At 27.8% G+C, this 13,412-nt stretch overlaps 1 protein-coding gene across 3 annotated transcripts; it reads right to left on the bottom strand.

The window, feature by feature from the left end:
* Positions 1 to 2,433: 2,433 nt before the first annotated feature.
* LOC124491736 (uncharacterized) lies at positions 2,434 to 11,588 on the bottom strand. 3 transcript variants are annotated; one of them, XM_075735341.1, is made up of 7 exons: positions 10,601 to 11,588; positions 8,859 to 9,195; positions 8,714 to 8,774; positions 8,512 to 8,647; positions 5,898 to 6,031; positions 5,551 to 5,815; positions 2,434 to 2,918 (listed from the first exon to the last, which is right to left on the bottom strand). In XM_075735341.1, the coding sequence occupies exons 1-7, from the start codon at positions 10,773 to 10,775 to the stop codon at positions 2,779 to 2,781; spliced, it is 1,248 nt and encodes a 415-aa protein (XP_075591456.1). In that variant the 5' UTR covers positions 10,776 to 11,588; the 3' UTR covers positions 2,434 to 2,778. The 3 variants fall into 3 exon arrangements, with proteins under 3 accessions (XP_075591456.1, XP_075591455.1, XP_075591457.1); XM_075735340.1 differs by having other exon boundaries at positions 2,434 to 2,921; positions 10,601 to 11,587; XM_075735342.1 differs by lacking the exon at positions 10,601 to 11,588 and adding an exon at positions 9,958 to 10,127 and having other exon boundaries at positions 2,434 to 2,921.
* Between the last annotated feature and the right edge of the window lie 1,824 nt (positions 11,589 to 13,412).

Raw genomic sequence — 13,412 nt, 5'->3', positions numbered from 1 at the left:
CATTCATTTCAAGTTGGTGTTTTTTTTCCTGTGGAAAAAAAACAAATTCAGATTCAAAATTTTGTTCCAAAATGGAACAACAACAACAATAATAATGATGATGATGATGCGAATAATTATGATTATAGCTCTGCTTATTCATTTCAATTATTACTTTTAGCTATTCCTAGAATGTATGTGTTTTGTTTGTAAGTTCTGATAAAAAAAATAGTTTATAGCTTGAGGACAATTTAGCGATCATTTTTTTTCTCGATTGATAAGGAAATATAGAAAAAAACGTAAGAATCGACCGGATTATATATTGTATTGATGAAATGAATGACCAAGACATCGTTTTGGACAATAACAATAGCAACAAAAAATGATGATGACGATAACGATAATGATGACAACTGTGTATATTACACGACGATCAATTCGGAGCCTAAGGCCTCATTATTATCTTAACTTGTCAGCCTTATGTCTGTCTGAGCCATTTATTTTCTGGTCTTTTGATTGTTCGGAACTTTTTTTTCATTTTTTTATTCCATTCAGCTAAAAAAAAATTTTTGTGTATGAAGAATAAAAATCACTCAAATAATTAGAAAAAAACAGAGTAAAAATGAAAAATTTCATTTTTATTGTTGAAAATAAAATTGAATAAAATTTTCTTTTTTTTCCAGTTGACAATATTCTCAAGTACTACATACACGTAATTCAACAAGACAAAACATAGAAATGATGAAAGAAATTAGAGTCAAGCAATGTCATCAAATTAATTTTCAAGATGATAAAATGAAAATGTGATTCAAAGTCCACCAGGCCTATAGAGTGCAAAGATGGGAATAGAGTGTGTGTGTGTAAGTCAAGATGGTAATTGTATTTTAATAGACCATTCATGTTTTGAATTATAGTTTGTACCAAAATTCAGTTTGATCGTGCACGTTTGTGCTTGTGTGTTATTTGTATCAGCATTGAATTTTTCTTCGATAAAAAGATGAAAGAAAGTTGGAATTGTGAACCACAAACACCAGAATCATTGAATACCTAGAGGCTATTTATTTACTCTATTTGATTTTCATTTTTTTTTTTTTTTTGGTTGGTCATCGATTCCTTCAATGTGTGTTTGGACAACAACATCCGTAACATTCATTTGTGGTATGAATTTTCATTTCAGAATGCAACTAAAAAAATCTATAAAATAAGAAGATAAGTCAATCAAATTATTGTGCAAACATCAACTTGTCAAGTATTTTATTTTTCTTATTATATAAGTGTTTTCTGGTTACGTCAGAAAACACAACTTTATTTCCTGAGACACATTGAGATTCACTTCCCTTATCCAAAATCGCCTTCAAAAGCTTTTCTTCATCATAAACGAATGATGATGATGATGATTATTATTATTACATTATTATTTGGCCGCCTTCATTTTCCTACCAGTTTTTTTTTGGTTGTAAATATTTGAATAATACATACTAAATATGAACATATATAAGCAATTTGAACCAATTTCGATTGGAATTGTATTTTTTTATTATTATTTTCTATGAACGACAATGATTTGCTGCTACCCGAGTAACGTAATTTTTTTCTGTCTCTTTTCTATATTTTCACCCGATTAATATATTAGTGAAATTTCAAGTTTTCTTCTCTTTGGGCAATAATAATAATAATAATAATGTTTTTCCTTGTCGGATAATAATGCAAACACACATGAACAAAGTCTGACAATTTGTCAATTTAATTTTTTTTTCTTTTCGCATAATAGCAGTTGTTGTATAATTTTTTGTTGTTGTTGTTATTGTTGTCAAGTTTCACTGATTTTTACTTTTTTCTTCTATTTTCATAAAGAAAGTTGTTTCTTAATTATACAAAGAAATTTATGTGACAACTATGAATTTGGATTATCAATTAAAATTGGATCAAGTTCTTGACTAATACTCTTATCACAGTATCAATTATGCAGAGAATTTCATTTTATTTTATTCTGCTTATACATACAACACTTTGTTTTCACCATCAACATTTTCAATTGTAAATTGAATACAATGAAAAATGATTCCATTCTCATATATAAATATGTGAAGGTAAGCGCAGTGTTTGAATCAATGTAATAGAATGTAGTGATGAAAAAAAAAATTGAAAAATTCACATTACCCTAAGGAAAACAAATTTTTTTCATAACGAAACCGAATTGCTAAATTGAATTACGTGTATATGAACACAGTTGAAACCGGAAAGCAAGTATTGAATGAATTGGAAACCATTTTTAATAGTAGTTAACACCTGAATCTAATATAGTGAAAAGAAAAAAATCTGTCAAACATAAATTATTAAAATCTTAATATCATTATTATATTATTATTATATTATTATTATTATTATTTGTTCAACCATAATTCAATGAAATTGATATTTCTAAGTAAAAAAAATCTGTTTCTGTGAAAATCATTATATTTTACAATTTTAATTATCAATTATCGATATTCATTCCAAAAAATTACAACACAAATAATCAAAAAATCAATTAACAGGATGAAAAATAATGACTAAACATAATTAAGGAATAGAGATAATTTAAAAAAAATTCTTGTTTAATTCTATCATACATTTATTTATTGATATTGTTGACAAATTGAGTAGAAAAAAATGTCGATCGATTTAAAATTGAGAATTGGGGTTGATGTGTTTGTTTGTATTCTACAATTTTTGTTTAATATCTGATTAAATTGATTACATTTCTTTTGCCAATGCTGTACAGTTACAGTTGATGGTTCAGTTTGATTGATCGAAAAATTATTGGAATAAATTCTGGAATTGCCAATGTATCAATGTTGTAAATAGAACATATAAACATTTGACCATATTCATTTCGGTTAGATGACCATAATGTCCAATATGATGTATACGTCCAGTGTTTAATACTTTTGATCGTGCTGCTATTCATGATAATAAAGATAGAAAAAGAATGAAAGAAAATTTTCCAAAGACAAGAAATCAAAAAAAAAAAAAACATATGAATATGAATTATCCATAACATTTATATATATATAATGGATAGCAAACATTGGATTGGATATGCGAAGAAAATCGGCACCTTTTCTAAGTGAATCATCATCATCATATAAAATGAAATGAAAATGCTCTTAATTCTGTCTAAATGGATTTGCTATTCACACATACACACAAACTCTCATTGCAAGATTATATGATTATTATGTTTTATTCATCATTATCATCATCATCATCATCATCATTGTGGTTGTTTTTAATGTCGACAACCAAAATGATGTTTTGGTCGGCAAGTTTTGTTGTTGTCATCATTATGAACAGCATTCATCCATCCATCCATCCACTCATACATCCATTTTGATGTATTTGTATGTATTATGGAATTGTTCAGTTCAAATATATTTTGGCCCAATACAAATCCATTAAATGTAGCCGACCAAAACGTGTACAAAAAAAATGTAAAGAAAAACTACAACAGAGGCCGATGGACCACACCAATATTGTATTAATTATTAATAATTATTACCATGTTCATATATTTTGTCTAATAATGAGTATCATTCTTAACTAGAAGACATTATATGAACACATATAGACAAAACAAAAGCCTCAATGATATTATGTATTAGAATTGTACGGACCAATGACCAAGATGAACAAGTTGTCCAGAAATTCACCAGTTAGACTTGGTAGAGAAACCAGGTAAAACTTTTGGAATTTGATGATTATGATTGTTCATCGATTTTTCAAATATGATGCTCATCTATGATAATTAACTGAACATTTAACTTTCACTCTCAATGACATCGACTTTGATCATGATCAAATAATCATTTTATCTATACAACTCAACATTGGATATAAACAAAGTAAAAAGAAACAAGAAAATGGAATCGAAATAATAATAATCATTCAATATTTATGATGAAATAGAACAACAATAACAATAAAAAAAAATTGAATGGCAAAAAAAACCAGTTTTGGGAATCATGAAAAAACAGGGCCAGAAAAAAAGGAGAGAATGGCGACTTTTTGTCGATAGTAACCATAATCATATCATAACTATATAAAAGGGGGTGAGAGTTGAAAAATAAATGCATTATTATCATCAATATAATAAATTAAATTAAAATATCTATTCTATCCATTATGATGATATGATTATTACGATTATTGGATGATGATGACGACAACGGCAGTCATCATCAGAAGAGTCCATCATCATCATGAATTCTATAATGTAAAGGGGATGGAAGTGACATAAAGACTCAAAATACCAAATGGATGAATGAATGAATGAATGGTGGATGGCTCATATATTGATTAGGATATGGTGGGTAACAATTATGATCAACTTTATGAAAAAGATATAATAATTTGATGGGCCCATTTTTTTTCTTTTGCTCTCAAATGGTCCATTGGGTTGGTCACCATTATCATCATCATTGATAGGCTTTTATGATCACAACAACGTCGACTATTTGTGTGTGTGTGTGTGTGTGTGTGCGACATTTGTGTTCTTAATATGTTCACGCCAACCATCCGTTCAGAATGGTGGCGATTCATTTTTTGAAACGTATAATACTATTGTATTGTATATCGGAATGTTCAAATTTCATTGTCACTAATTATTACACGACCAATGAGTTGCATCTGAAATATAAATTTATATTTAGTGATGAGCAAAAGAAAGAGAAAAAAATTTATTTGAAAATATCTAATGATCGAAAATTTAGAAGCATTTGTCTATATATAATTCTGGGTCAAGCCATGAAAACTATGGATATAAAATAAAATTTTTATTATTCTTTTTTCCCTCGTCATTCCTCATAATTTCTTCGTCTAAATTCAATCTTGTATTAAATGTGAATGAATGGATTGATTGAAACGTTCCCTCTTTACAGATTGTAGCAAAGTTGCAATGAGACAAATAAACATTGGATTTTTTTTTCTCTAACTAGTTGTCCCATTATGGAACCAATATAGAGAATGCAACAAGAATATATATGGCTCCAAGGCCTTCTTCATAAAAGAATAGTGAAAAAAAAATAAATCTGCAATCGTTTAGTAGACGATGAATAGAAATGCTTTTGGCTTAGTGATTGCGATGATGATGATGATGATGAAACCAGCAAACCCAATTGGATTGTCGTTCACAAGTCAATGACAAATACACACACACACAAGCACATGGAGTTGAGAGAAAAACTAAAAAACGAAATTCAAAAAAAAAAGATTCACTATAACTGTTTGGCTCATTGGATAAAAGATGAGAGAGAGAGAAATGAAAAAAACATGGAACAAAATCAATTTTCGTTTCATCTCCTAAAAAAAGATTTGATGATTTTGAAAAGAGCATTTTGTTTGGCTTCACTTTTTTTTCCTGTTCAATAATAGTATGGATACATATGGATGGATACACTTCGATATTATGCGGTACAATTCAATTCAAATTGAATTGTACACATTCATGCCATGCACAGTGTAACAATAACAAACAAATATATATGGGAAAAAAAATTTCTTTCCATCATTTCACATGTAATAATAACAAACCTTGACTTTCACTTGCAGATGACGATGCTGATGATGATGAAAAATATTGTAACAATTCATGTCTATATTGATAATCTTTGACAATTTTGATGGCTTCATTCTGTATATTATATAATGGTACTGATGCAATACATTTGAGCTTTAATTTTCCTTGATAAAAATGTTTATCATTCAATAAGAATCGTAATGATAAACCGGATGTTTTCAATGAATCTGAATGTAATTGTGTTGAATATTTTACTTCATAATCAATACTATTTGTTATCTATTTATATATTTTTTATTTATAATTGTAAATTGGATAAAACAAATTAATTCAAATTAATATCAAATTTATTGATACTTACTGGTTCACCATTGATTGTAAAGTTGAGTATAATATCCAAATTTGAACGATCCGATGTACAATTGGCCTGTATTTCATCACCAACCGTATATTTATTTTGATCGGTCGTTATTTTTGGGCCACTAGTTGGTAACACTGTTGTTGTTGTGTACATGTGTAGAAAACATAATCAGTTTTTTGAACAGCTCAAAAATATAAATAAAATTCCATTCAATTCATTTTCTATATTCACTTCAACCCTCTGAATTTGATCTGAAATTGAAATACGTCTTTCATTCTCTTCTCATGATGATGATGGTGATATACAGAATAATTCTCAAAATTGAACCATGTAAGCGTAAACGTCGACGAAAATCGTCGAAAATGATCATCATCACAAAATTGACTTGACTTTTTTTTCTGTTCGGTTTTTTAGATTCATTTCAGAAAGAAAAATATTAACTTTTGAATTTTTTTGTTGTTGTTGTTTATTTCACTGGAAACAAAGTAGAAATTCCAATCGTATGGATTTAATACGATATATAAACTCTGTCATTGTGTGTGTGTGAGAAGAATCTTCATTTCATTTCAAAGCTTTTTTTTCACAAATGATCCGTGTAAATCTTTAATACATTGGCTACAATGATCTCGATTTCATTCCTCATCATCGAATTCAATGTATGAAATGAATGAATGTATAAGATGTTTGTTGGTTCGTGGATGCGGGGCTTCACCTAAGAATTCATTCCGAAAGAAACCTTAGAAAATGGATCGACTTCTCTGGGGACTCATTTTACTATACACACACATATTATATACATTTGACCTTTTTTTTTCTTTGTCGAAGAGTTATTTCAATCATTGAATAATTGACAAATTAGATTTTTTTCTTTTACAAATACAATATAAATGGAAGCATATAAACAAACAAATGAACAAGGTCCTGTCATTGTCCTATGAATGAATAAATGAATGAATAAAGTAAACCCAAATTTTGGTATAGACTAGTGTTACATAAATAACAAACCTGGAAAGTAAAAAGTGAATGAAATTAAATTTATTTTTTTCTTTTGGTAAATTGAATTGAATTTCGGTGTTTCCATCTATATATAAACATTATTATGTCTTTGACACATTCGTTTGGTCATATTATATTTTGTCATCACCATCATCGGTTCAACATGAACAGAAATGTAATAATCGACTTTTAATGTTTTTTTATTTTTACTTTTTTTTGTTGTTGTTGCCTTTTCAATTTTATAATTTGATTAAACTTCATTGCACATCTACTGGTTTCCAAATTCAATTCAATTTTTTTTCTGTTCATTTTTTTGTTTATAAGGAAAAAATTTTTTTCGATTCAATGATGTAGCATCTTTGATTTGGTGCTTTTTTCTTTCATTTGGTCGATCATCGAAATTAAATTGAACTTTTTACACAAAGTTTATTTTTTTGTTTAGTTTTGTTTTGATTTATTTTAGTTATTATCAGGCCGAATTTTTTTGTTTGTTTGTTTGTATGAAATCAATCAATTACGGTGACTGAGAGTGATTGAGTTCTTTTCCTTGATTCTTTTTTCCCTTTCACATTGATTTGATAGTTAAAATCATTGATAGTACGAATATACCTGTCATTGATTTTACAATCTTAAAACTTTTTTAGATGACGAAAAAAATAAAAAAATAAAATTCAAGGAAATAAAATTCTACCACTACTAATACATATATCAACATAAGACTAATGAATCCATCGCTCATAGACATGTAACAATGAAAAAAAGTTTCAAAAAACTTTTTAAAACTTGGTCCATTTCAACTTTAATTTCCAGGCCGACTAACCAATCGACTTGACCAAATAGATTGCCTTGCAGATAAAATAAGATCAAAGATTAGCGTACAATAGTTTCGATTTCTTTGGAAATTGTGTCTCCGACAATGTGTTTGTGTCGGTATGGCGTTATGATTAATAGGCAATTCGACCATTTTGTTTCTAAGTGTGTGTGTGTGTCGATTAATCGAAATTAAAATCTAGAATCTACTGTACTCCAACGGGACCAAAAAAAAAAAAAAAAAACAAACAAAAACTGAAACACATGAGGTTAATTTTTATTTTTGTTTTTATTTAGCCACTTTCTGTCTCAATCTTTTGGATCTAAAATATATATCATCTAAATTATCCTGGCAACTACTACTCTCTGATTCTAATATTGTTATTTTTTTTCCTTTTCCTCTTTTAAATTTAAAAAGGGGCTTTTTAGAAAATTTTTCAAGTGTATTGTTGTTAACGTAATAAAAACAACAACAACAACTGTATAGAATCCGAAAATGTCATAATGTTTCATTCGATAAAAGTTTCATTTAATATTATTATTTGGACATTTTATATTTTAAAATAAATGATAAAATGTCCATATAGATTTTTCTATTCATTGTATATGATTTTTAGATTTCTTTTGATAGAAAATTATAGCCATGTCACAAGTGTCATTTATTAGCCAACTAGAAAAGAAACACACTAGAAAAAATAGTTTTTTTATGATGTGCTTTTTTCTTTTTTTTCGAAATTCTCACTAATACTTTTTCTTATATTCCGATTGCGATTCTTGTCCAAACAATCTAAACATTATAATAACTTACCATTAATCTCTAAATTTCCTTCTTTTGCTGCTGTAACAAAACTTGGTGCTTCGGCAGATATTTCACAACGATATTTACCCCTTGTACTCAGGTTAACATTATGCAGGAACACTGATTTTTTACTCGATTTACGAATCTATTTTTTTTGCAAAAAAAAAAAAAAATTAAAATCAATGATAACCGATCAATTCATTTCACTTACATCGACATTGATGCCGGACATTTTCAGATATTGTGTTGGTGGATAATCACGTGGTACATATCTACAAATCAAAAAAAAAAGAATAACAAAAAAAAATTGGCAATATAAATTATTTCAATAAATATTGTCCATAAAAGATACGAACCTATAGAATTCAATACCATCTTTATACCATTTAAATGAATAAAGAACATTATCTTCAAGATCATAATTACAGGTGAGCTCGGCAGATTCACCCACTACTAATGGTGATGGTATATCCAATAATGTAATTTTTAAACAATTACTTAACGGTATAGATGAAATGGCCATTAATGTTATAATCAATATAAAATTTTGATGGATTGATGTGAACATTGATGATGAATATGATAATAATAATAATAATAATGATGATGATGATGATGATGATAACAATAATTTTCGATTATAACAATGATGATGATTATATGTCAATGAATGATGATTTGTCGATTTAATTACTGGAAAAAGAATCGAAGAGAAAAGTATGAAAAAAAATTTGTTTATTTGAAAATCATATTTTATCAGAATTTTTTATGTGTAAAATAAACAAACTTTCAATAAACCACACACATACACAAAAAAAAACAAACGCCCAACCAATATTAAATTTATATTTTTTTTCATTCATTCATCTCCTAGAGACCAAAGATGAAAATCAACCGGCAGCATTCATATCTATCTGATCAAAATACTTTAATACAATCATACAGGTGTATCCTTAATTGTGCCGGAAAATCTTAATAGTAGTAGCAATAAAAAAAACAGCAACAATTTATTGCAATGTGTAATAACTTTCTGATGATTTACAAGACAAATGATTAATGAGATTACGTTAAGTCATTGTTTCATTTATTGGAACTTGTTTGAAATCAACTTATGACTCATCAACTACTTGGTCAGTTGATTCCATATTAGATTCTAATATAAAATTCTCAATGTTGAATTTGAAAATGGAACTGAATAATTTTTTTTCTAATTTTCACTGTGGTCATCGTTATTTATTGTTTTGTTCTATCGGTCTCATTATTTCTTGTCACAACATCAATGAAAAAAAAAACATTTCCGATCAATGAAAGAATCCGGACAACGTGGAAGCAAACGAAAAAAAAAATAAAATAAAAAACAGTACTTGTTCGATCATAATGTTGAGGAAAAAAAAGTAAAAGCGAATTATTTGGTTGACAGCCAATGATGAATTGGAATCGAATCATCTTACTCACACATACATACACAAATTTAGACATGAAAATGTTCATTGCGGTCTCACATTGCATGATGGAAATCAACATTTGATGTTTTTTTTTGTGATGGGATGTTTTCAGATCTCAATACATGACAAAAATATTTACGCGAGGGAATTTCAAAATAATTGGCCCATACAACAACAATGATGACCAATCATTCATACACTTGCAAACAAACCAACACTTTTTTTTTTGGTTTAAGCTATGACTACTTTTGATGATGATGATGATGATGATGATGAATGGGCATTGGCCAAATAGTAAAATACAAATAGAATATATTTTCATTATATTTTATTTGCCGTGACTAAATATTCTTATTCACTTAATGGATCGGACATGACATTGTGTGACAATTTGATGTTTTTTTTCTGTACAATCATCTTCAAAAAAATAAAAATAAATAATCGGTTATCATCATGTCAATAATAATGATAACGTGTACAAATAAAATGATTTACAACCATTGATGTTAAATATTATTATTTTTTTCTGTGGACAATAAATTGGCTTCAAATTTTGATTGTCATTGTCAAATTGACTTTACATCAATGATTAAAATGAATCGATCAATATATGTTTCGAAAAAAGAATTCTTGTTATGAATATTTATACTCACCAAAAACTGGATGATAATTTTGATCCATGCATTTTATATCAAAACATTGATTGGATCCATTATTTTTTTGTTGATCTTTAATTTTTTCTACATTTCTATAATTCTGTGATGATGATGATGATGATGATGATGATGATGATGATGATGGTTGTGCATACAATTTTAATTTTTCCATTTGTATTGAAAATGATCAATTTCGATCAATGAATAGCTGCCCAATGAAATGAGATCATTTAACAATTAATTAAACCACAAAAAAAATACACACAAAGCATATAAATATGTACACATCATGGTATATATGCCGGTGGATGAGTAAAAGTCTGGAATAAAATACATATTATACTGACAATCGGATTGATTATCCAGTACTTCCAGTGCATACAAGTTAAATATGATTATCCATACAATAGTTTAAATATAAATTTTACACATCAATATATAACATCATTGAAATTTTCCATCTCAACAATGGCCTCCACATATTTATCGTTGATGTTGGCAACTATCATTTGGTTATAGCCATGATGCATATTATTTGAATTATTAATCAAAAAAAAAAATTTCATTATTAAAGATACAATAAGGTAACCATGGGTTAATCACTAGGAAAAAATTTATTTTTTTTTGTTGTTGACACAAACACATAAAAAGAAATAAAAAATCAAAAAAGCTATTAATTTTTATTTTCAAGATTATTGATGGATCACACATAATTATCAAAAAAACCAAAAAAAAAAAAAAAAAAACAACAACAATGCTTAAACACAAATACAAAACAAGTGGTCGTTATGAATATCAAACAGTGAACTATGGTGATAAAAGTGAGATTGATGTAAGCAACAGAATGGGACCAAAGTAAAAAAAAACGGGACCCAAAATCAGGAGTGTGTGTCTTCTAATGTGTGACAATGAGAAATGAGAATGAGCGGGAGTGAATAAATGAAAGGCGCCCAATAATTATGGCTATAATCAAGTAAGTCTATTTGAGTGTGATTGTATGTATATATGAACAGCCAAAAAGAATCTAACAAATTGAATGGGTGACGATTTTGAAACGGCAAAGACCCAATAGAATATTGTTAGTTCTTTGGTTTGCCGCCATATATATGAGACGCCGCTGTTATTCGAATGAATCTAAACACATTTTTCTTTTCTCTCTAAACGATATAATGGGCCTATTCACTTGATCCAAAAAGGCGGAGCATATTCCAAACTATTTTTCCATTACTTGATCATATTCTTTGATTCGGTTTTTCTGAGGTTTTTTCTTTTTTTTTCTTACTGGCCAAAAACAATGATAATGATGATGATGATGTTTCTTGCCAACATGCAGAAATACTCTTCTTTTTTGGGCTTTATTTTGTTCTTTTTACTTTTTTTTGGTTATTCTTATTCATTCATCCATTTATATACGATTCTTTCATTCATTATTATGGATGAAGTATCATCATTCAAATTTTATGATGGTAGCAGTGGTAATAAATTTTCTTTTATTCTTTCCGATAGATTTTTTTTCTCATATCATCGACAAACAATACCTAGTGATCTCTAACAATAATGATTTTGTGGTCTGAGCAATTAGTCATTTCTATTATATACAATGATTTTTAAATGAACCTAAACCTTCAAATGGCTTTTTTTTCATAGATTGTAAAATATTTTTGGTTATCTTTTCAACATTAATCTGATTGATTTACAATTTCATATATATGTAATATGTTCCATTGTCTATTGAATCATTTCTATACTATTGATGATTTGTGATGCTAATCACTATGAATGACTAAAATCCCATAATACCATTACCATATTTCATAATCATCTATCATACATGAAAAGTATACGTGTTGTCAAACTGAATACTTTGGTTCAAAGGTATGATCACGATGTGGAACCATCCGAAAAAAATCCGAAAAAAAACTAAAAATGAAATCCATGACAAGTCAATATGAATGAATGAATAAATCAATAAATGTTTTGCTCCAAATGAAGTGAAACAACATCGGAAAGCAATTTAGCAAATCAAACATATCATAAATGTTTGTGTGTGTGTTTGAGTGTAGTGTATGTCCTTGCCGATTGATGTTGTCAATCCAGTTATTTAATCAATCAATTTTGTATGAGTGGTCCAAAAAAAAAAAAAATTCAATACAATCATTTGAAGAGATAGAGATTGTGGTAGCGGTATTAGTAATGGCAATTTAGCTAATACACATCTCATTACACATTTCATTATCAAATATGTATTTGGTATTTGTTTTTGTATTTGATTTTCAACATCAAAAAAATTATATCAATAAATCGCATTGCTTTCCTACAACGATGATTATCAATGATTGGATACATTTGATCAATCAATCGATTCGAAGTTGTATAGAATCTTTTTCTGATATATTGTTATTTACGATCAAAGAAATAAAATAAAAAATTTCAGGTAAAAACTGTTTACAAAATTTATTTTTTACCGATAAACAAAGAAAATCATAATATGAAAAAAAATGTTCGACGACACTTGATGAATTTCTCTTTTGAATGAATAAATGAACAAAAAAAAAATGAACGATAACCATAGAGGAAAAATCATACGATTATGTTTGTCAAAATTGTGTGCGTATGTGTGTTTGTAAAATGTATGTACGGACTTATAATTATGATGACGTTCAATGTAATAAATGATGATGACTAAGTTGTACCCAAAAAAAAAAAAACAAAAAGAAACAACGTTGTTATATCCTGAATATCATTATTTTTCCTTCTCTAACCATTTTCGAGCCTCGTATGGATATATAAAAACAAGCTTAAATTTTTT

The sequence above is a fragment of the Dermatophagoides farinae genome, chromosome 1, assembly GCF_024713945.1.
Source record: "Dermatophagoides farinae isolate YC_2012a chromosome 1, ASM2471394v1, whole genome shotgun sequence".
Classification (NCBI taxonomy): Eukaryota; Metazoa; Arthropoda; class Arachnida; order Sarcoptiformes; family Pyroglyphidae; genus Dermatophagoides; species Dermatophagoides farinae.
Note: the sequence above shows the minus strand (reverse complement) of the source record. Positions and strands in the feature narration are given on the sequence as shown.